The following is a 24299-nucleotide window of genomic DNA, read 5'->3' on the forward strand; positions in this document are numbered from 1 at the left end:
TCTGGCTCCTGGCACAAGCTTTCTGAAGAGGGAATTCTCTCCTCGAGGAGTGGAGGTCCAGGAGGGCCAGCGAGCTACAGCTGCCTTCATGGACAAAAAACAGAGGGGGGGGTGTCCAACAGAACCGAGCAAAACCAACTCCTCCCTCCCGCTATGACTGCAACAAAAGGTTATTTCTACACAACCAAGGGGTGCTGTTCCCAGCAGGACACCTTGCTGGGTCTCTCCGCCCAGAAGGACTGGGAAATACGTCTCAAGCCTCCGAACTACCCACTGCTTGCACCAGACCCTCTCAAACAGCCCCTCCAACAGACCCCTGGCCAGGCCTGGGCAGCATCAGCTGCCTTGGCCAGGGACAGGCACCACCTTCCTGCGTGTTCCTTCACACAATGGCACAAGAGAATGAAGACAGCTTTGCAGGAACGTTTGCATCCTTCTTTTTTTCTTTCGCTTTATGACTATTTTTTTTTAAATACACAACTTTTCTTCTGGAAGGAAACTCTCCAGAACTTCACATCCTTAAGGCGTCACGAGTTTACTAGTCAGGATCCACCAGACAGCTTATTTGACAGACATCCTTCTCTCTTCTCTCCCTTCAGATCCGCGTGGCTGGATGGGCTCTAAGTGGAGTGCAGGGGGATGACGAATTTGCAGCCGAAGGGCGAGTGGTAGTTTATTCCCACCTCCTGAAAGACCTTCTGGGGAATGCCAATGTCACAGAGGTACACGCGCCCTGCCCTCTCGCCCAGCGGCAGGGGCAGCCCCAAGGCCAGCGACCACTTGGCGTCGATGCCCTGCTCCATTTCGTTTATCGGAGGGTCTATGCTGAGGACGGGCGCCCGGTTCTGGTTGGCCCAGTCCACAACTGCTTTGTACCAAGGCTGATCTCTCAGAAAGGCATTTTCGTGACAATCCAGGCAGTTGATCACTAGGTCAACAGGGGTATCTGGGAGATCTGAAAGAAATACAAGCATTGTGAGCACCGAGGACCGGCCTGAAAACACGATCCAAGGCTCGGTGCTTTCCCTCCTTTTTCTTCTCTTTCCTTTCCTTTTCCTTCCCTTTTCCTCCTCTGCTGCCAGCAGAGACTTCTCCTTTTTGCCTCCAGCACCCACAGGCTTGCTGCATGCAGTCTGGCCTCACGGGCTGTTATTGCTGTCCTTCTGCAGGAAACACTGACATCAATATTTAAAAGCTCTTGAACTTGCTGGAGAACATCAACAGCCTTTCAGATACCAAAACAAAACCTCACTGAGCGGCCAGCAGTTCAGCAGACCTGCCCCAGATGGCACCACTGAGCTGGCTTCTCCAGCTCAAGCAGCCCAGGGAAGCAGGGGATGACTTTCTCCGCTAAGAAAAGCCATTTTCTAGCCTGCACAATTGGAAAAAAAAAATGTGTATTGCTCTGGAGCATGTTGATTAGATTTGCTATGGAATGGCAACGTGGGAGCTGCAGGTGTTGCCCTGCCCCACTGGGATCCGCTGGTCTCGCTGCACTCACCTGCTGCATTCTCTCTTCATGAAGCACTCGGTGCAAGGACTGCTATTTTATTATACTGGGCACACAGCTCCACCAGCACCGCACAGCCCCCCACCCCGCTGCAGCACAAAGCATTGTGCAGTGCCCTAATTCCCAGGTTTGTTTCTCCCCCAGAGTTTAAAAGAGCTAGGTTTGAAAATACTTTAGAAAGAGCTAGGTCTGAAAATAATGCTGGTGGAGTGCCAACCAAAAGCCAGCTGGCTCACAGAAGGCAGAGCGTCGCCGCATTGTGTGGCATATTCCAAAGCAGCACCCTCACAGCTCAGCGAGGATGTGCGCTCGGTGTGAAACAGCAGTTGGATGCTCATTTACTTGCAGCTTCCATCTGCTGAACAAGGCGAGCCTTATCCTAGGAGAATGGCTGGTCTGACTCACACCCATACAGCAGCTCTTGTGTTCGCACAGACATCTGCATCAGCACAACTGCTCCACTGCCGGACCTCTCGGGGCCGCTAGATGGTGCCGCTGGCTCGGGCAGGCAGCGCCGAGCTCAGCACACGGCGCTGGGCCGGAGAGCAGCTCTGCCCCTCGCTTACCTTTGACGCTGGAGACCTGCTGGCCTTGCGTCTTGCTGAAGAGGTTCAGCTCGTTGGTGACGGACTCCAGCATCTTGACGAAGTTGGGCAGGAAGAGGATGACGTGGACGTCGTGATTGGAGAGGTGCCGCCCGCAGCTGATGCCCTGCGCCCCCTTGACGTGGGGGCCGCACAGCAGGGCGACCGTGGGCCGCTGGTGCACGTTCTTCGGGTTCAGCCTGAGGGGAGACCGAAAGGAAACGTCAATAAACCCAAGGATCTCCCACCTTCATCCTGCAAGATGCAAATCAACAGGTGTTTGACAAGCCTTCCGTTGCCTCGGAAGAAGAAGGAACCCACATCCTTTTGTAGTGCTGACACCAGAGAGCTGTTCTGCTTGCAGGCTCCCTCCAAGACCTCTCTGCCCCCGCAGCAGAGAGCGGTCCCAGCCTCGCCCGGCTTATCACACAGCCAGCTTGTTCCCTGCTTTGACAATGCGTTTTCACTAGCCACATAGCAAGCTTGAATTTGGTGCCTTTTCACTTTTAGGAGGCTTCTTTCCCCCCTTCCATCCCTCTGATTTTGAAGGACGTTGTAAGAACTGCAGTAGTTGATGCAGTGTGGAAAACAGGGAGCGCTCCAAAGCCAGCACGAGGGCTGCAGCAGTTCTGCACGAGACTTCCCAACTGAGAGGGTCAGCGCTGCCTGGCAGGTCACCCCTTACTGCTTCAAATCAAACAGTTGTGTCCTGGGCTGCAAGTAACGTGCTGCTGCGCGACCAGAAGACTGAGACTGTTCGGGCTTACCTTCTGTTTTAAGAACAAATCATTCGGAGCACCTACCAACAACATAAGAACACACGTGCGAGTGCCTGCCCACACCAACAGATCTGTAAGTGCAGGCACAGAGCAGACCTTTTTCAGTCAGCACATCACTCGTGCAAAGAGCAGCAAACACGCTCCAAACCTGCCACCAAACCGGGCGCTCCAAAAGGGCAGGATATTCGCAGATGCCTAAAAGCCAACTCAGCATTGTGAAGAGCTGAACAGCTCGTTCTCACTAGCCAACTTTTGTTTTATTGATGCCATTAAACAAAGGAAAAGTCTAGTTATTTACAAAAAAAAGGCCAGCTCACTGAAATTCTGAAATGGTTTCAACAGCCTTGGGTTACATTGGTGCAAAGCTAAGTTCGCTGAAAAAATGCTCATTAAATGGAGACAAAAAACATCAGCTCTGCTTCATCTCTGGCCCAAGAGACTTCTATTTCCAGGACAAAGGAGACAAAAGGAAGCCCTTACTTAGTAAGCCACCCATCCAAGATAGTAAAAAAAATCCACCAGTCCCCTCCTAGAGAGGCTGAATATTAAAAAAAAAAAAAAGGGGGGGTGGAACGAGAACATGAAAACCTACTGCAAGGCTTCCTCCCATTTCAGGAGCTTGAGCCTCACGCTTGTTTGCACGATCCCTGGGAAACGAGCTGATGTGTGAGGTACCACGGAAGGTCTGCATGGCATCTGGGTGAGGTTTTTCTTTCAAGGAAGCAGACAGGAGACAGCTGCCTCCAGCTGCAGGGCCAGCACAAGGGCCAGGCAGCAGCCACATCACATTCACCTCCCAAGTAACCTCTCAGTCTCTTTTATGTTGCCCCCACTTAGAGGAGCAAGGTAACAGAAGAGAGCTCTGCTTAGAGAGGGCAAATCCCCGGGGAGCTCACGGGAAGGGCTTTACCTGTTGGGTCCCCCGAGGAGGCTGAGCGCCATCTGACTTGCGCACACTCCCGTCATCTCCAGCCTGCGCTCCAGAGTCAGCCCGTGCTTCTCGGCCACCGAGAGCAGCTTTTTGTGCAGCTCGTACGACACGCTCGGAACCACCAGCCCGGAGTCTAGGATTCAGAGAGGGGAGGGAGGAAGACGAAGACATGATCAGAGACATTTTCCAGGACGGTGCAGTCTGGTAAGATTTTATATGACAGCACTTAGCGAAGGCTTCAGTAATGCAGGCTCCTTCTAAGGCCACCCCACGAACCCCACCTCGTGGCTGCAGACGGAGGGAGCTGACTGTTACCCCCCGGGATACAACACCAGCTGCTTCCCCGAAGCCCAGCTCATCCCCAGGCACTTGGGAAGGGACTCTGCAGGTCTCTGATTCAGGACATGCTTCCCTTGCTCAGCCAGGAGCCGTTAGAGGACTGAGAACAGACGCAGTTATCTCCTGCAAGGTCAGTGGCAGAAGCAGCCTCCTCTCGGTCACAGACGCCGCAAACCAGACACTCCCACCACAGCAGCTCAGATGTGCTACAGCGACCAGCTGCTTCCTCGATCCCCATCAGCTCCGAACACCCTGCCCCTAACACCCACTCCACAGGAGAACAAACGTCCCCCAGGCGCTGTCCCCACCGCGGGGGCTGTGCCGTGTCCCAACGGCCGGCTGCAGGCACAAAATCACGATCCCGCAGGGGAGCAATGCAGCTGAAGGAACGGGGGCTAGGGAAAAACGCTTCTCAGACATTTGACAGCCGCGTCTGCGAGCCAGGAACTGCCCCAGCACACGGCTCAGGAGACAGATGGACAAGGGAGGTTTTGTCAAACACCAAGAACAGCGCCTATGGAAGAATACAGCCGCTCCTGCTCACTTCCACAGCCGAAAGTCGTGGGGAAGCAGCAGGTGGAAAACAAACCTGAACAACTCCTCCGGCCAATTCTTTACATGCTCCTTCTCCAAGCAGACCAGCCTGGCATCAACTTCACAAATCATCCCTGCAGTAAACTCACCTGGAAATAAATATAGAGAATTCCTTGCCTCTAGAAAGCAGCTCACTCAGAGGGGAGCCGTAGCACTTGCTTGGTGGCGTGCTCAGCAGCAGAGGCGAAGGAACCCTGAGCAGCTATTTTCAGTTATATGGAGAAAAGAGTGCAAAAGCTAAGTGTCGGGTGAGAAAATTGCTGCTGCAGCCAGCACGACATCCCTGAATATCTTCAGCTTCAGATACCACCTCTTTCATCCAACTTTTCTCCACAGCAGTTGATACCGAAGCTGCTTCACCCTGTGTTTGACAACTGGCCCCTGTGTGGGATCAGAAATACAGGCTGTTCTTCCTCTTGCGCATCCTCCCACAAGGTCCGGGGGTCCTTGACCGCCTCCCAGCTAGGGAGACGTGCAGCTCAGCTCCTCCACGTGCAGGAGGCACACACAGCTGCCAGAAAGACCACCCCATGGCTCTGTCTGCCCGGGTCACTCACGAGCACTGCTCTGAGCCGAACAGGCAACCCCGGCAGTGTCCAGCTGAGCGAGGGCTCTGGGTTTACTGGGAAATAGGCTGGCAGCTCCTGCTCCGCGGGACAGGCAGGAAACGTGCAGGGGGACGGGCACAACGGGTGGAAAAGGTTCAGGACTCAGACTTCTGCTGCAGCTCAGGCAGATGGCAGAGCACCACCAGCTGCTCACCCTGTAAAATCAGCACAAACTGGGACCTTACTGGCATTTTCGGTGCCCTGGACTGCGTTACAGTGCTGGTTGTTTACAAAAGCGAAGGCAGAAAGCTGTTTCAGCCTCGCTTTGCTGGAAATTCTTTGCAAGACTTCCTTGCTCACGTTTCAGAGAGAAGAGCTGAGCGGAGTCACAGCAATAATAAAAGCCCAGTGAAAATGCTCTGCAGCGATACGAGTTCAAAGGGGAACAGCCACAGCGCGCACATCCGCTGAGAGGAAACCTAACAGTTACTCGCAGGCTCGGGCTCCTTTGCAGAAAGAGAGCATGAGAACCAGTGGTAACAAGCAATTGCCACATTCAAATGAGAAAGGCAACGCGCATTTTTAATTGCAAAGGATTCTCATTTGTACTGCCACGTTTCCTCGGGGTGCTGGTCACAAACCACTAAGCGGAGCTGCCGCAGCAACGGCGGGTTCTGTGCATCCTGAGGTTTTCGGAGCGTGTGGCAGCCACGTCGCGGGTATCCCTGCGAGATAACAGTAGATCCCGCCTAGCTGCTCCGCTGAATCCCTCCGGCTTTCGTCTCTGAGCTCACCAGCCGAGGGCCCTGCAGCCACGGAGGGACCAAACGTGTTCAAACACTTGACCTCGCATGCTAACAGCCGATTAAGCTACCTCTGCTAATAATCTTTTATTACACGCAGCACACATGCAAGCATACACATTATCAAAGTCATTTCAGACTCCTGATAGCAGCCGCCGAACGTTTGGAGTCATAAGCCACTAATAATCCTAAGCCTGTCACACCAGTCACGCACCTGCCCGCCGTTCACACGCCCTCTTAGCCTCCGGAGTCACGCAAGGCTCAGCTCGGGCTCGTTCCCATTCACATTTTTGCTCCTTCCCCGGGCCGTGCTCGTCAAGCCGGAGGGAGGGCTCGGAACGAGCCACCCGAGGTCAGGGTGTCGCCCGGGAGCTTGGCGAGGCACATCCTCTGCTGACACGAAGCGAGGGACCCCCAGAGGGGAGCCTTCCAATTCCCCGCTCAAGCTTTGTGCGAGGAGGCGGAGGAGCCAGCTTTCGGTCCTTCCCTACCTGGTGCAGCGCGACCATCTCCAGCTCCTCCTCTCCAGCCACTCGCACCCCTCCCTACATCCCTCCCCTGGCACCACGAGGTTTCACAGCTCCCACCAGCCGGAGGAAACCCGGTGCCCAGTGGGTTAATGCAAAGGGGCTTACTGGCGCGGGATGGACTTGTATTTAGCATTTAGCTTGTGCTACACTTTGTCCTAATTGCTCCCTCTCAGGAGCAGGCTCCAATGCCAAGAGAACTTCCCTTCTCTGCACTCACGCAAGGGCCGACCAGTCAGACTGGCTTATCAGAGCCCGGCCGAGGGAGTTAAATAAACTCGGGCAGAAAGCAATCAAGGAGGCGACGTGTAAACCCACAAACAATAACACGGCTGCAACAGAACTGAACTCCTGCCAACTTTAATTATGTTTGGGTTGGACAGTGCATCTTTATTGTTTGGTAATGAAGGTAATAAAATAAATTAGCCCAGGCCTTTTAATATTAAATAAATGTATTTTACAGCTGCCTGGAAGAAAGATAAAGACTAAACAGTTTTGTGACACGCAGGGTATTGCTGAGGCCCGATTGAACACAAAGTGCACTCGGCTTACGGGGCACGCTCTGCCCTGAAAACGAACAAGTTACCTCCTCAGGCTCCCCCGTGCCACGCTACGCGCACACCGGCTGGAGGAAAACCACCCCCATGCCAGCAGGACTAAGCAGCAGTGACACGAGGTGGGTACAGCCCATGTGCACTTGGGGCAGACGGGATATTCCTGGTTTGTTTGCTGCCCCATGCTGGCTGCAGGGCTGGAGCCACCTGTCTGCGGACTCAGGAAAACAGTTACTTGCCCCACACATTATTCCAAACGGGAATCATTTCCCCCACAACCTTAAGGGCTAGACTGATTTTTTTAAATCGTCATTATCTTTACTTAAGACAAATTCTGTGGAAGTTCTGGCTGCCATCCCAATGTAACCTCTCCTAGCATCAATGCACAATCCGCTTGGGCTGAGCAGAAGCTTCGCCCCACAACTGCTTTGCTTTGTCCTGCGGTTGGATGAAGTTAACTTCACCTGCACCCTACTCAGACATCCCGAAACACTACACACATCCACGATCCATCCACAGCCTGAAGAGCTAAAAGCTAAGAGAAAGGACGTGGCACAAGAAAAGCCACGCTGCCTCTGTCACAGGACAGAACCAGCCTCAGCTCCGGAGCCCGGCCCCGCTGCACCGATCTGCCCCGACGCACGCATTTTCTTCCTCCGTCTCCTTACTGTGTGGAAAAGGAGTTTCTTGAAGGACAGGCTTGAAGCGTGGTTAGGGAAAGCACAGAGAAACAAATATCAACTTTTGGCCTGATATTTGAGCTTGAACTTGACAAACTGATAGCTCAAGTTTCTCTTGCAGCTGAGCTGGAAACAAATCCCGCTTACTTTCCAGAAGAGGCACTGCGATGGCAACAGCTCACATTCCACACCACCAGCGTTAGCTAGAAGAAAGCCTGCTCCGGACAAAGCCTCGCCAGCACTGCAGGGAAAGAAAGGAATACCTCCTCCACCTGGCACACGGCCATCCTCTACTCATCCCGGCATGCCCCTGAAGGTGCTGTTTCAGCAACATCCACTGCTCGCAAAGCCAGGCTTCAGGTACAAGCCCACTGCATGCACCTGTGCGAAAGCAGGAAGATGGGGTCTTGCGGGGTGTGAGGAGTTCAGCCCAGTTTGATGGGAGACGAGGGAGATGTTGATTCAGTTTAATCACCGCGAGCTGGAGCCCACAGCACGCACGTGGCGTGTGCTAGCGGTGATTAAACACAGTTAAGAGGGAAGAAGAGAGAAAGTGCAAAAGGAAAGTTTGGAGAGCCCAATATGCCTGAGATTACACAGTCACCGATGGCGAACCGAGACGCTCCATCCTGCCAGGAACTCCTCTGAGCTCCAACACACCCACAGAACGTTGGCTCTGTGGCTACTGCTGGAAGACCTGACCCCACGGCTAGTGTCAGGGCGGGCAGCCAGCAGCAGGACAGAGGCCCCTGCCAGCCCACGGTTCAGCTCTCTAGCTAGACAGCTCCAGGAGCAGAAGAGACAGCTCACACCTCATAAAAGCATCACCAACTGGCCTTGCCAGGGAGGCAGACTTTTGTTAAACAGTTGCACTTCCCCTTTTCAACGTGGCATAATGGTAAACAGGGAGACAGATAACAGGCCCCAGCCCCAGAGAGGACAGAGCAGTGAAATACCGGGGAGCCAGTCACACGTGGAGCCCCCAGGAACGGGCACGAGTCGGTCACGACCAGAAAACTGCCAAGCTCTCAGCTTCCAGCTGTCATTTACGTTCGGAGCAGATCCCCACCTCTACTCCCATTCTCTCCACCGTAATCCTTTCCCTGTGGCTCCAGACCTCCGGGCAGACAGCCAGCACTGCTTCCCCTCTTTCTGTCCGTCCCAGCATCACCTTCTCGAGTCAGCAGGGCAAACCCCAAAGCCTTTCGCACCGTGGGAACACCGAGGTAGCCTACAGCACGCTGCTGAAGCTGGGGCTGTGCTGAATCAGGAATCCACATGGGCCCCCTCGTGCCCATTGTTGCCATTCCCCCTGCACAACTCACCCTTCCCTTGCCAGGAAAGCAGGCGGCAGCAAGGAAAGCTGCCCTCTTGCTCTGTGTTCAGACTCCAGTTTGACCATGCTTTGTCTCGGCCAGACAGAGGTTTCAGGCCACAGAGGATGGCACACGGCCTGCAAAGAGGGGATCCACTGAAGGACCAAGCAGCCCTCAGCATTTCCAGGATCATTTCAGGCACAAAACATTGTGAACAGACAGCAACCAAAGGAGGGAAGAAAAACTACCTTTCCCAAGTTCTTGTTCGCTGAGGACAGCTGAACTGCAGGCCGTCAGGGATAACCGTGTTAACCTGTGTGTGGTTAAGAAAGAAAAATCGCAAAGGGACCCAAAGAAACACGAACCCAAGCCGCTTTCATCCAACCTTCAGTGCTGAGTTTGAGCCAAAAGCCTCAGAAGACCTAACGACTTACTGTTCTACTTCCGAACACATACTAGCACACACACTTGACTGCCTGGCACCACAAAATTAGCTCTCAGAACAGCATCTTGAGGGACTCAAGTGCCTGTCAAGCTTTGCTTACATCCCACACGGCTCAGCTTCTTTCAGCCGGCAGCCACCACGCAGACTGGGAGCCCTGCAGATTAGGCTTTTGGAGGACGGGCACCAGCACTTTGCTGGTTTTCCTGCTGCACGGCTCTGGTTATTTCCGAGCTCCATGGAAACACAGCATAAAAGAGCATGCGAGGATCCCACAGACCTTTCTCCTCTCCCACGGTGACGAGAGCTGGATATTAGCTCGCTGTCAATCAGCAAGCAGCATCACTCTGTGTGATTACAGCAGACAGAACGATTAGTCTGTCGGCCAGAGCTCTTTTAAGACACTCATCTTCAAGACTGGCCTAGGGAAGAAATATAAAGTACTTATTTCCCCTATAGCTAGGAAATGTGTTTTTTGTTGTGTTTTGTTTTTGCAGAGATCCCTACAGGAGTCTAAAAACAACTCTACAAAGAGAATTCAGAATAATAAGAAGAAATCCTCTGACAGATGTATCCAAAATAACGGCATTCAGGGCGATTGGCACTCTCAGCTAATTTCAGCAGCTGCTGCTCTCCGAGCCGTTGAGAGAGGCAGTCTGCCTGTAGCCCAGCACCCTCCTTCCAGCTGCTAAACAAAGAGGTCTGGGCTTTCCAAGTGACAGCCCATCGCTGCCCAAGCACACTGACTATCCCTCTGTCCTTCTGGCTACAAAGGGCGCTCGGCCGAAGGCTGGCAGCAGCAGGCAAGCTACAGCTGTTTACAAGAGCTTTTGCTAGACGGCCGTTAGCATTTCCGAAGCAGAAGTAAACTTCCTCCGCTGACACAAAGGAAGTCGCCCTCTGTGGGAACAACACCTCGAGACATGCAGCCGTGGGACCCTTCTCGCACCACTCGCAGGACTGGGACCGTGCCCTGCTCAGCACAGGCGGCAGGGAACAGCGGTTGGCAATGCCCCTCGTGCAGCGTGATGGCTTTTCCTCCAAACAAATCCAGAACCCCACCTGGGGGTCTCAGCACCCCCCAGGAGCTAATGAGGCCGGCGAGACCCCGCAACTACAGAGGAGAGGGGTTTGCCACCTCCCTGGGCAGACCTGCCAAGAGCAAAACAAGCCGACAGCAGCCCTTTCAGCGGGCTGCAAACGGAGCCAGGAGCTTCCACAGGAAAGGACACGGCAGTTTAGCAAACAAACATTTCATTTCCATCCCCTGAACTAGGTCCTGATGCTTACTGGTTGTTGCACAACACTTCTCCTCCAGGAACCGTACTTCTAGAATACCGCACTAGCTGTACTTCTCAAACTGGCAGCTAACGCTCGGGTAGCTTTTGTTTCAGACCCACACAGAGGCCCTGTCTCCTCGGGAACGCGCCAGCTGGAAGATGAATTGACAAGCAGCAAGTTTACTACCAAGAAAAGCTCGCACAAAAAGGAAGAAGTACTTATTCACGCAGTACGTAGCCAACTGCGGGAGCTTCATGCCGCAGGATGCTGCAGCAACACAGAACTTGCACAGGCTCAAAGAGGAATAGGTTAAATTAAGCAGAAGAAAAAGTCATCTAAAGCTCTTAATACTAAAATATCACTTCTGCTTCAGGAAGTCTTAAAATCGTCAAAGAGAGCGCTCAGGGGAAGGTCTCACCACACGCTTCCTCTGGTCTTTCACTTGTCCTTAAGAAGCTGCTGGAATCAGAACTCCGAGTCGGACGAGCTGGAACTGACCCAGGACATTTTTACCTGGATCAGAATGGATCAACAGGGAAACAGAGGACACAAACGGAAAGCCAGGATACCGCTGTACAGCAGAACCATTAAAAACTGACATCTTTTAATTGAACAGCAGCCGGTCACTGCAAATGTATCGGCTTCCTTCCATCAAGCGCTTCACACCCCGCTGGAGTTTCTGAGAAGAGAAGGCGTGACCGAGCAGAAGGAATGCCAGGCCAGGGACCCGGCTACCCTCGTGCCCAGCGGGCACACCACCAGGGTGCAGCAGTTTAGAGTCTCTCTACAAAAAGACCTGAAATTTGATTTTATTCTGATGTGGAAAAGAAATGTTCCTGGGATGCTGAACCTCCTTTACTCCTATATTTTGCAAGTGCTAAAAAGGATGCAAGCTGAAGGCAGGGTACCACGCCTAGACTCAAGTTACAAGAACATATATAAAGAGCAGCATGAAGTGAATACGCTATGCCTCGTGGCATGCGTACGTATATACAAAGATTCCTAATAGTCAAGCCCTCACGCATAAACCCTTCTGCATAAATCAGGCTTGCAGGCTCTGGTTCTTTCACACAGCAACAACGCACAGGAAGTAGAGGCAGGGGGGAACCAAAACCCCCATAAAAAGCTATTTGTACACGAGCGGTTGGAAATATGGACGGGAAGAGCCAGAACCATTTCTTTCCATACCAAAGACATTTAAAGTTCCTTATAACCACACAGAAGTCCCTAACTGCTACCCAAGCAGCACCAGAACCACCTGAAGTCCCCTGCCTCCTACCAAAAGAGCAGGAATTACGACACACTCCCATACCCTGGAACCCCAAGAAGAGCCCTCCCTCCCAGAAGCCAGTGATCAAGCCCACGCACGTTCGTCACGCCACTGAAATCAAAGCACAGATTCAAGTGGTTCCACTTCAGCTTCTGTTCTTTTTAATGCAACCTCCAGCTTTGTCCCTCCCTGCAAACAACTTACCTTGTTGCCCTATCTGAATACTTTTGATCTCAGAAATATGGCAACTAAAGGTTGTACGGAGACGCAAGGCACAGATCCGACCTTACATACAGGGATGCCCCTGCTCGTACCACGTCAAGCTGACAGACACCCCCGGGGGAAAAATCCACCACGTGTGCCCCAGCAAAGCTGCAGAGTTTGCATCCTTATCAGTAAGGGATCTGGCATACCAGTGCAGAACTCTTTGTTAGCGTTCTGGGGTACGACAATCCGTCTGTAGACTATGGGCTCCGACTCCAGGATGTTCTCGTCGTGCCGATAGCGAGCCGGCTTTTCGCTCGGGGTGCCACGGGAACGGGTGCCGCTCCTCCGCTCGTAAGTCTCAATCTCTTCAAACACAGCTGCCTTGTCGAAAAGGGCCAGGTTCCCTTCAAAATCGAAATCCGTGTCTGGGATTTCATCGATGTCGTCCCCAAAGCACTCATCATCTTTGCTCTTCATCTGCCCGTTTTTCAGGCCGCTCTTCTTCGGAGTCACCTGGTTTGGATGGCGGCTGCTGGACGACCCTAAACAAAAATAAAGGCAAGTTGAAAATATACAAATGGAAAAAGTGTCATCAATGGAAAAAGCCATGTTTGCTTGCCTGCTTTCTCAGGAAATTTTGTAAGAGGAAAGCTCACGTTTGGTGTCTATTGACTCGAGGGATTCTTGCTTCCCAAAGAACCCGCAGGCCTCGCCTTTAGCTTATCTGAGCATGAGTAATGCCAACAGAACACACAACACGAGGCACCAGGAAAGAGATTTCAGGGACTTTCCTCTGGCAATGGCAGGAAAACAAGCTCGACCCCAGTAGCAAAATAAACATTTCTGCTCATTTAATGCAAGAGAGCGTTATATTAGTGCTAAGGTATTGAGCAAGCCCTGGTCTAGAACTGCACTGGGCTTGTGTTTGTGCAGGCACGTGGCCCAAGACCGTCATGGAACTTCCCTAAATTTCAGAGGCTACCGTGGGTGTTTTCTTCCGAAACAGGTAAGCCACCTGCTGATGGAGGACCCCTGAAAGTAAATGTTTCTTTCTCATTTGCCATCAGTAGGTGTGTATTTCTGTAAGCCACGATGAAGTCCTTTCCCTTTTCCATACTGCATTTTTCTACTTATTCATCATATCACATGTTTAAGGGGAATTATTTCCAATCAGTAACTGTGACAGCCTGATTTCTCTCACATGAAGTTGAAGAAGTCTCATTCTGAGGGATGGTACAAACCCAAATGCAGTCACAAGGCTGACATACCCCGTTATTTATATCTTACATTATTCCGCAGGTCACCCGTACGCAGTCAAGACCACACAACGTTAACCTGTTAGTTATACCCACTGTTAAACCTGCAGACACCAGAAAATACTTCAGGCCAATTTCAGCAATTACAGTTACCACCTCCACTGCCCAACAGATGGAGTAACTTATCATACCAGAAGTGCTTGCTTCCCTAAAATATTTCTCGTGTTTTAGGAGAGATTTTACATCCCTGAATGTTATTTATACAAATGAGCTTGCGGACAGAACCTGTTTGCTAACACACAAACAAATTACCACCAAGTCACCACGATGACACGTGCCTCTCGTCCATCACCCTGCATACATCTCTGGCTGAAAAAGCCACTTTTTTTGTTTTACACGTTATTGGCAGTCAATGAGAGGGCGCAGGAAGAACTTCAAGTCATCTGAGGATATTTAGAAATCAACCCCAAAAGACCTGCAATATGCAAAAGCTTCGTGGTGTCCCACAGAGTTACCTGTTAGCCTCAGAAGCGCAGACAGGCCCAGCTTGGTCTTGGCAGGCTGCTTTCTCTCCCTGCCTAGAAAGGTTTGTTTGTAACCCTGGGCCAGCCGGGCGGAGCAGCCACAAGCTGCCCACCTAATCGCAGCTCCCACTTCCCCCATTTCCCAGGCGTGAAGTGCTCTGCTCCATCGGCAGAAGAGCACGTCACCTGGACAGCAAAGGAGCCTCGCCTCAGCTCCTGCACGAGCACTCACCCATTTCAGAACCAGGGCCGGAACCGGTCTGTTGGAGACCAACGTGCTGATTTTGGCCAAGTTAACGAACAGAACTCATTTCTCTACCACAAAGTTATTCAGTAGCTCAATTACACAACTTAAATTGCAGCAGTTAGCTCAGAACACTTACAATTACCCAAACCCTCTAGAGAAGAGGCCATAAAAAGCAGCTCCCTCCACTTTCCCTACCCAGCAGAGGCTCTGCAGCCCAGAGCTGGGAACCCCTTCCTGGAAGGTGGCCTCGCCTGGGACTCTCCGGGGCTTATCGAGGACTTTGTCACGCTGTAAAACAAATTTGCCGGAGCTCACCATGAGCTCCCCTAACACCACGTCTAACTTATCCCTAGAAAGTCATGGTGCAGCGTGGAACACATAACCGGCTTTATTCTCTATTAGGAAAGCTTCGTCTCAGGAAGGATTTTCCCTCTTGGTTAATTTTCCCCCTATTTTAGGCAGCACATCACTTGTTTCTGCTGTTGAGGTGACTCACCCAAAAGCTTTCCCAGCCCCCACAGCAGGGAAGCTCTTTGAAACGGCCGGCAGAGTGCCTCGAGTACCTGAGCTGAACAAAATAGACCTCGGCGCTCTCAAGCACTCCCTTCCAAAGCTGCTGCAGCTCCCATCTCCAATCACACGGTAATTCACGAGTCCAGCAACAACTGAAAAAGCAGCCAAGCCAGAGGCCGGTATGTCACACCTTGAAATGAGGGTGACAAGACCCCAACCTCCCAAAGGCTTTGTGGAGCCCTTCTCCCCTGTAAAGAAAGAAACCAAATCCCTCTCCAGTGACCGCTTTCCTGCCGCCTGCCTGCAGGATTTAGGCTAACCTCCCCGTGTCACAGACTCCACCAGCCGTAGCACAAAGCCGCTTCAAAGCTGCTGCTCTCAGCACGAGGGCCAGTAGGAAACATTTCTTCTGTGCACGCTGGGGCAACCGAAACCAGCGCTGCGGCGTCATGCGGTCAGCGTCACCACACTTTGTCAGAACTCCCTTTCTGGAGCCTATTTATAATTATTTGAAATTATTACTAATTATAGCAGGCAGCTCATTTTCAGACAGTGATTTTCAAGCTGCTCGGGACTTTGGATTTTTTTTTTTATAAACAACTGGGTGAGACCAGACTTCTGTAACGCACCTTTTCTCAAGAAGCCACTGAAGGACAGAAGTCAAGGATCGCTAGCAACTAAACACAACTTGGGAGAGGGAAAGGGTGAGGCCTCCTGGCAAGGAGGATTTCAGCCCAGGAGCTGCGACCAGTCACTCACACGTACAGCTTTGAGAAAGGGAAAGCTTTTCAGTAGCCCCGAAGGATTCCCAAACCAAAGGTGGCGCACACAGCACCCCCAAGTTGCACACAGCTTGGGCTGGAGCTGGCGGCCACCACCACACGAAGGGACCACAGCTAACGCTGCCACTAACAGCGGCACGAGAAACAAAAGCCCAGACCTACACAACTGGCCGAGTCCTCCAAGCACTTCACTGACTGCCAAGCGAAGCAACAGGCGAGGGACTCAAAGTTCAGATGAAGAAGCTGGAGCCTGCTCTGAGCACAATGGGAGAACAAGCCTGCCTCTTGTGCAGCTCTCGAATGTTTTGGCAACTCTGTTCCTGTTCCCCAACAAGAGTTTTACGCTCGCTGCCAGGTTCTTCTGCAAACAGCTCCGCTCTCCCCTCAGCTGACCTGTGAAACAAAACGTGGGGCTGGCAGCATCGCCACGCGATGGGCCCAGGGGAGAGAAGCAGCTGATGCGAGCAGCGTGCGAATGCTGACAGAATAAAACGCCGCATTAGGAAAGCTGGAAGAACAATGGCTGGAAAGCTCCCGGGCTCCCTGCAGACACCACGACTGGGAGCCAAGACCATACCTCATCAAATCGAGACGTGCTGGCATTGTCCCGGGCAGCTCGCTCATCCAGCGGGTGCCAACCCCGCAATCCTGCTGACCCACCCGACGGGCTGTGTTACCCCGCAGAGCGGGGGAAAACTCAAAAAATGAGAGAGAAGGCCAGCATGAGGATCCACTGCCTCCCAGGGCTACCGAAACCCAGAGCTCCCAGCCCAGCTCCTCGATCTGTGCACGGCTTGCTAAGGAGAACAGCACATGGCTCCCCATCGAGCTGGCGGCTCGGCACTGCGCAGAAAAGCGCCTCCCTCGAAAGATAAACAATACTTCCCAAGCTTTTTCTCATTGGAAAAAAAAAGAAACACTTCTGTATAGCACACAAGCAAATGTAAAGTCTCTAGCGAGTTGGCTGCCTTCCTGCGAGATCCCTGCGGGAGCTTTTACCGCCAGCCCTGGCATGAACAAGCCCCGTGCCAGCAGGGCACATAATCCATTGTTGTGTAATCTGGGCTGCTATTTGTTGTTTATAGATTTCTGTCACACAAGTGCTCCGAAGGGGGAACTTTGTCCCTGACTTAGCACGCTAAAGGGCATCAGGAGGTCAGCTTCCAGCCCAGGCACCACACAGCTTCGGGTCGGGCTGACGTCTCAGCCCGGCCTTCCCTCGATTCCTGCAGCCACCACCTCTTCTGCTCCCCGCTGGAGACTTTCAGGCATCGCTTGCCTTGCTCGCCACACACACTGCAGAGAATAAGAGTTCAATTTTCTACCTCATTTACGAACCGCACCTTGTTCAACCCGTTTCAAACAAAGTCTGTAAGAGAAAATCTGACCTGCTGTCGGGCTTCTGTAAAACTGATGCGAGCTGCTGGTGTGCTGAGGCGGTTTGAAAGGCTCGCTGCTCACCCCACACCTACCAGATGCTGCCTGAACAGTGCTAAGCGAGGTAATCCGGCCACGGGCTCTGTCCAGCAAGAAGAAAGCAAAGCACGAGTTACTTCAGATAACCTGGTAGCTGCCACTGTAGTTTGAAAAGAGTTTTTCCTCAAAACATGCCTTCGCCCCCCCACCCCCCGCCTTTCTGGCCTTCCTCCTCCTACCAACCCTGTCTGGCAATCACTTTAAAACAGAAGGGAATAAGAAACTGAAGAAATTGTCCTTCTAAAAAATACTTTAAAAACAAAAGGCTGTTCAACCTTGTAAACTGATCAAATTATCAGAAATCAGAAGAGCTGCAGCTGTTTCAGAAAACGAGAGCTGTTGGCGGGGGAGGAAAACTTCCAGAGGCCCAGGAACTTCTCCAGATAAGGCGCAGCCTTTGATCTCGCCGTTTAATTGGCCCTGCTCACCTTGCTTTTATTTCTTTTAAAGACAAAAAAAAAAGGCAAGGGAAAGAATTAAATAATGGAAATAGGCTTGATATATACTAATGCTTCAACATTTAAGTCACGGAACTACACTAGATGTATACTGATGTTTCAATAATTGCAGCCCAGGGGGCTCTGAGGGCAAAAAGAAGTGAACATAGCCAGCCGTGGCACAGCGTGAGAGCTGGCTGGAGATTTGTGAACAGAAATAAAAATAACGGATGCCTGGCTTTGAGACGTGCTGATCCTATCTTTACATCAGCCTCATTAGAGCGCGTTAATTTGTGCTTTTTAACCAACACAGCACAGCAAATACCGTTTGTAATGACTCGTAGGGGGCTGTTGTGATAGGTCACGGTTGTGCAGGCTTTAAATAGAAAAGCTTTGCAACATCATCAGTTGTTTCTAGTTCCTTTCAGAGGAAAAACAGGCTGGCAACCAGGCCGTTTTCAATCAGGAAACACAAGAGGAACGAGGAACTCATATGAACTAGCATTATTCGGTTCTACATTTTGCAACCTTTGATGCTGATGAAGCAGATTAATGCACGGGGTGAGATCTCCGCTAATTAGATTTGAACGTTCACTTTGACAGAGAAATGGTTGAAGAATTATTGGCTTTTTACGTAAACAGGCGTCAACCACACTTCTCTGAGAAATGCTGCAGCAAAGAAAACACCAGCGTGCTGCTCTTTGCATGCTCAAGCGGGGCTGCTCTTCAGCGGACTGAAACAGGGATGGGCAAAGAGTTACAGAGCAGTGACACGGTAGGACTGCAGTCCCACTGATAAGCAACAGCCTCCTTTCAACCCTGTGCCCATACATCTTTTCCCTGTTGCCTCCCAGGTTCCTGTAGCAGGTCCCCTGTTCTTTTCAGCCCAACCTCTTAACCTCACGCCAGCAGTGAGGGAAGAAAAGGGTGAGACTAGATTATACATGGATGTAGAGCAGGGGGAGAACACGGAGGAGTTATTCTTTTTAAATCTTGTCTTACATGCCCTAAACGTAAAGGCTGGTAGTTCTCAGCAACACCAGCAAGAGGAGAGTTTTTGTGAACATCCCTTTGTTCTACCACGTTCACAAGAGACACACAGAACAGTCTGCAGCATTTCAAAGTTCAGAGGCTTTCCTTCAACAGCCCTCAAGAGGGGAAAAGAGTTTCAACTCAGGTCGGCCATGGGAAGCTCGTCAAATTCCCACAACACAACCAACATCAGATCCAAAATGCTCCTGAACCTAATAAATAAAGTCACGTACATGGTTCCCTCTTACCTGTATGATTCTGAAGGTTAGTTTGGACAGACATGCTTCTGAAACAGCGAGCACCATGCCTGCATGCAGCCTAAGTAACACCGGCCTTTACGGGCAAATCACGGCACCGTGAATTCCGCTGCAGCCCTCCCAGCCTGTGAACCAGGCCCACTGCAGGCCCACACCCTGCAAACAGCACTGCCAACACCCCACAGAAGCCAAGGAGACAACCCTGCGCTCGAATTTTAGCTGATAAAGTATTATGGTAGACAGGGATCTGGCCTCCACTGGGACCAGCTGCTTTCAGCTGTTCCTCCACGTCGGTCAGGGCAAGCCCTAAGCACACCCGAGTTAAAGTTCCCTGCTCTCGCTATTCAGCTGAGCAGCACCGACTTCTGTGTCCAGCAGGAAAGGTGTTTCACTTGGAAACAACAGCAAGGAAGGGTAGAGAGCATCTGCCTCCGAAGAACTCTTAGCAGCAGTGCAATGGCAACAGGGACAGCAGAGAAGCAGTTCTGCACAACATTCCCCGCTGGCCTTTTGGTGAGGTAGCTGCAAGCTTAGAGAAACAGAACATCTTTTGTAAAGAAAATAAATAAAAAATAACCAAAGCAAGCCAGAAATGACAGATCAGACCCAACAGCCCGCTTCAGCTGACGACTCTCACCCAACGCAGCGTTTTGTATCGCCGTACAGGGGCTGCTTGTGCGGTACACACACCTCTGTTTGCAAGGCAGGTGCTGCACGTTTTAATGGCGCTGCCTGAACGCTCCCACCAGGCTCTGGCAGAGGTCACAACATCTAATTGTACAACTTGAGACGCGTGGAAGACCCTCGGAAGATCTATACTTGTAAAACTCAGCCCTTCAGGTGGCAACGCACGTACAAAAGGAAACAAATGAAAGATTCCAGAACCGTCTGAAATGTTTTTGCTGAACTGGGGCACATGTTGCGGCAGTGACCCGGGTGGAGAGCTGCAGAACGCAGAACACATACTCACAGGAATTGTGCCTACGCCGAAAGCCTTTGGACTGAGTCAGGGTTTCCACGTGCCGATCCATGTAGCTCTTGGAGCACTGCTGCTGGGGGGAGATGATGATGTCCTGGTTCTTCACGTCCGCCCTCCTGGGGATGTTCTGCGGGGCGCTGCTGGAGATGGGCTTCTTTAACATCTTGCCGGTGCCGTTCTGGCTGGGCCCCACCTGGCAGCCCACCCCCGGGATGCCCAGTTCTGTCTGCTGCAGATCCCCGCACGACCTGCTGTCCCCCGGGCCCGGGATCTCCAGAATCTTCAGCTCAGTAATGTCACCTGCCCTAAAAGACAAAAAGAATAGGAAAACAGACATTCAGGAACTTGGTGGTCAGGGTACTTTTAAAAAAACAGCCTTGAAAGAAAATCATGCAGCATTACCCAGTGGGTTTTGCATGCCACTGTCAATAAAATGAAGGGGGAAAAAACCTTTTAATACTCAAACACAGGCTACACTCCAGACATCGAAATATTCGCCTGAAACTATATGAACTTTAAATAAAATCTCAAATATTTCTGAACGGCACCTGGATTTGGTGTAGGTTCTGTCCCTAGCTGAAACAGGGATTGGTCAAGCAGAAAATGAAAGCAGCCAGCACAGATCTTTGAGAAAATCTGCGTTAATTCAGCAGTTTCTAGCTATTATAATTAACCTCAGCCTGGAGGGTGCTACTACTTTAAATCCTTTCCTACAAAAAACTCTCCTTAAATTAGTGCTATTCATGCTCAGACAAGGATGTGCTCGCTGTTTCTCAAGACAGAGGATAAAAAAAACCAACACAGCACTGAGCACAAGCCAAAGTGAAACAAAGAAGTGGTTACAGAGACCTCCTCCATCTGCACTGACTGCAAGACACGAACCAGAAGTTAGGGTGTTCAATGTAACCTTATAAAGTTTGCGTCCAATCGGGATATAAAACTAACAGCCTGGAAGTTAGCAAGAGTCCTGAAAGAATCGTCCTTCCCACAGTCTCTTCAAAAATCAGAGTTTTCTACGAAAAAAGGCTTCCCTGCAGTCAGCACTTGGTCTTATTTTTAAATCGGTGACTCAGGCACTTAGCTATCGTGATAGGAAAGCTGCAGAGGTAACAGGAAGGCGTCCAGTGACAAGTGACTCTTGTTTATTCTTTTTGAGCACAGCGTTAGCAGGAGCTGGTGGGAAGGGACTCAGGAGAGCCACAACAGCACTGCGCTGATCCAGCGCCCTGATTCCAAACCATTCCCTGCCTGCACGGAGGAAAGAACACGGGAAGAGAAAGGAGATGGCTCTGGATTTAACCACTGCGTGTAATTTACCTGTGCTGGCCAACATTTTAGGTGAGATCCCCCTCTGCTTTCCCCTGATGCACTTTAATAACACGTGTTGCTGAGGGCAAAGCATAAAGAGGGAGCCAAGCCCTCAACTACTCAAAGAGTGCACACATACACAGAATACACAGAAATCACACACACAAATACATTCATACACGCTCACACGGATCCTCACAGCACTTGTAACACAGAGCAGAGACCAAAAACTAGCAATCTTCTGCACACAGGCCAAGGGAAACGCCAGTGGTGCTTCTCATCTGAAGCTGCTCAGTAGCAGTAGGGAGATTTAAGGCGAAGAGCACGTTTCTGAGGGAAAATCACCCCAAATATGCACCCAGACTGGAAAACGCAGGAGAAATGCCCACACTAACCTGAAGGTGACTTCTGGCACGAGGCACTTGACCCCATTGTGGAAGGGCCGGGTCAGGGAGATGGTCTGGCTGACCTGGTCCACAGCAGACACTCGCCCCTGGTAGACCCCCAGGCTTTCTCCACAGTTGATGGACACGATGCTCCCCAGCCAGTCCGTAGCCATGATCCTGGGACTCGATTGCTGCAAAGAGATGCGGGCCTGGCCATAAGATGAGGGAACGACAACCCGAATTGGCACCAGCTGCATCCCCCGGCCCGCCACGCTGCCTCCCACCCAGGCTCCGGCTTCGTCAGCTCCTCTCTTCTTTGTGGGCTGCAAGTAACATCCACGCACAGCAACACGTTAAACCCCTGCGCAGGGCCCTGCCTGCACGTTTGGAAGCCCTATCGCTGTTTGCATAACTGAAGAAATAGTTTGGTAACGGATTTCAAGGCTAACAGCTTCCAAACAGAGCACGGAGTTTTGCCTGGGTGTGTTCTCTCCGGAGCTTCAACCGGGGAATTTTCTCTTCCCTCTGTAAAGTTTTGGTGTGCAAACAGCAGAGAAGAACAGCTTTTGCGAACACTTGACAGCGAGGATGCTGACCTCAGCACCTCCAAATTAAAACCAACACCTTAAAGAGCACAGACAGGTGCAGAGGGGGGTAAGAAAACAGCGCTGGAGCCCAGCACAGCAGTCTTCGTGCTCTGCAGGGCCAGGATTAGCATTGCTGTCACAATGTGACGGCTGAACAAAGCCACGCTGCTTTCCAGCACCCGCACCGAGCCCTGCAAGGACACAGGAAACAAGGAGACGCACTTTTTGTTTTGTTACACCCTCAGCCCCGTGTAATTCCCTCGCAGATCTGACGCTTGACTGGACTTGCACCAGCACACCTTGGAGCCACTAAGCGCGGCGTTTGGTCAGGGATTTCTCTCTGCAGACACAGCTCCGGGAAGGCGACAGCCTCGCTGGCACCACAGCGGCACAGGGGAGCTGACAGGCTCACGGGAGAGAACAGCCACTGCACGTTATTTGCCTTTCGTGCCGTCACCCCCAGGAAGATGGATCACACTGGGAATTCACTCAGTTATGGGGCACGCAGGGGTAGGGAGTGCGGGACGTGACCCAGGATGAACAGCACCTAAAGCACACTTCTGCAGGAGACGTTTCAGTTCTCTTCAAGCCCTTTCTGTCCTGAGCTTCACAGAAAATAAAAAGATACAAGAAAAACTACCTAGAGAGAGCTGGGACACGTGCGTGCCACCAGGAACAATAAAAACTCCCTTCCCCCAGCTTTCAGGAGACGTAAGGGAGGCTCCAGGGAGAAACAAACACGGATCTGGTCACCAAGCCACTCGTTTCTCAGGACCAGCCTCCTCCCTTTCCCATTTCTGTGTATTTATGTTAACCCACAACAACACCACCTGGGTTCCACAATGACGGCCGATAAGAAGTACTCGCAGAACACCGATAATGCATCCCAGAGAGCCTGCGGCACGGCTAAAACCTCCTTCCCCTTCCTGCTTTTTGCATCTCTTTGAAAAGGAGGCAAAGATTTCAGTGCACACCACCACCTCAAAGGGACTCCTTTCGAGAAGGCCCCGTCCCTTTACAAATAAATAAAGGAACAGATCCCTCCGTTTGCCTGCAAACAAACCCAAAGGAGGGGAACTGCCTCAGCGCACCTCGCTCTTGTACTTGGTCACTTGGAGAGGGAAAGAGCCACGCAGCCAGCGAACGATTCACTCGCTCACAGGTGGGAAACAGGAAAGTGTTTGTTTGTTCACCCCCACCTGCAAAGCCGAACCTCCCCTCCGACACCTGTATATTCTGAATTACTGTTTGCACGCCCCTCGCAGCCCCCCTCGGCCCCTTTTAAGCGGCTATTAGCGACCCCCGTGATTCCGGGGGGTTTTACAAGAAGCCCGGCGGCACAGCCTGCCCGAGCAGCCCGTTATCGCACCACTCCAGGCGCAATGCTTTAAAACGAGCCCTTCGCAGCGCTGGCTCCGCACGGGGCTGCTCGGCGCGCCGCGGGCCCCAGCGGGCCGAGACCCGGCGGGCCCGAGGGGCGGCCCCAGGGGCTGCGTGAGGCGCAGGGGGCGAGCCCGGGCCGCGAGGGGCCGAGCCGGGGCCCTCAGGAGGCCGGGACCAGGCCCGGGACCAGGCCGCGGCGCCCCCGGCCGCTCCCCCCAGGCCCCGACCGCCACCGGAGCGGCCCCGCGCGGGTCCCGGCGCCGCGGCCTCGCCTCCCGGCGGCTCCGTGCCAGGCCCGGCCCCTCCCGGTCCCCCCCCGGCCCGGCCCCGCCTCACCTGCGGCCGCCGCTCACCGCCCGCCGCCCCTCCGCCTCCGCGCCGCCCGCCCTCTGCGTCACTTCCTGCCCCGCCCCCCCGCGCCGCTCTAGCCGCCGGCGGGAGATCACAGAGAGGCGCGGAGGAACGAAGCGTGGCGCATGCGCGCTGCGGGGAGAGGGGCGGGGTGCGCGTGCGCGGGCTGCGGGCACAAGGTGCAGCGCCGAGCGCTGAGGGGCGCATGCGCGGGGTGGGGCGGGGTGGGGCTGATGCGTCACCTGCTGCGTGACACCTCCAGGTGCCTCGGTGGTACCTCAGTGCTGCCTCCGTGGCACCCCCACAGTACCGCCATGGCACCCCCACCATCCCATAATACCTCCATGACACCTCCACCACCTCCGTAACACGTCCACCACCTCCATAATACGTTCATAACACATCCGCCATCTCCA

At 52.5% G+C, this 24299-nt stretch overlaps 1 protein-coding gene across 2 annotated transcripts; it reads right to left on the minus strand.

Annotated features, from left to right (window-relative positions):
- Window positions 1-425: 425 nt before the first annotated feature.
- On the minus strand, window positions 426-24028 carry EDC3 (enhancer of mRNA decapping 3). 2 transcript variants are annotated; one of them, XM_080607777.1, is made up of 7 exons: window positions 23869-24028; window positions 21572-21753; window positions 19860-20173; window positions 12572-12907; window positions 3784-3937; window positions 2077-2294; window positions 426-955 (listed from the first exon to the last, which is right to left on the minus strand). In XM_080607777.1, exons 2-7 carry the CDS (start codon window positions 21733-21735, stop codon window positions 621-623), a joined length of 1521 nt encoding a protein of 506 aa, XP_080463903.1. In that variant the 5' UTR covers window positions 21736-21753; window positions 23869-24028; the 3' UTR covers window positions 426-620. The 2 variants fall into 2 exon arrangements, with proteins under 2 accessions (XP_080463903.1, XP_080463904.1); XM_080607778.1 differs by lacking the exon at window positions 23869-24028 and adding an exon at window positions 23241-23708.
- Window positions 24029-24299: the final 271 nt, after the last annotated feature.

This window comes from Anser brachyrhynchus, assembly GCF_964034855.1.
Source record: "Anser brachyrhynchus genome assembly, chromosome: 11".
NCBI lineage: Eukaryota > Metazoa > Chordata > Aves > Anseriformes > Anatidae > Anser > Anser brachyrhynchus.

Bases quoted from the DNA above. Each gene is read 5' to 3' on its own strand.
- EDC3 (XM_080607777.1), bottom strand. From the start codon at position 21,735: ATGGCTACGGACTGGCTGGGGAGCATCGTGTCCATCAACTGTGGAGAA. The intron at 3,938-12,571 runs GTATGCCAGATC...TCTGAATCCTAG, and splicing joins TAACAAAGAGTTCTGCACTG to ACTCCGGGCTGGTGGTTCCG. The intron at 956-2,076 runs GTAAGCGAGGGG...TATTTCTTTCAG, and splicing joins GCAGGTCTCCAGCGTCAAAG to ATCTCCCAGATACCCCTGTT.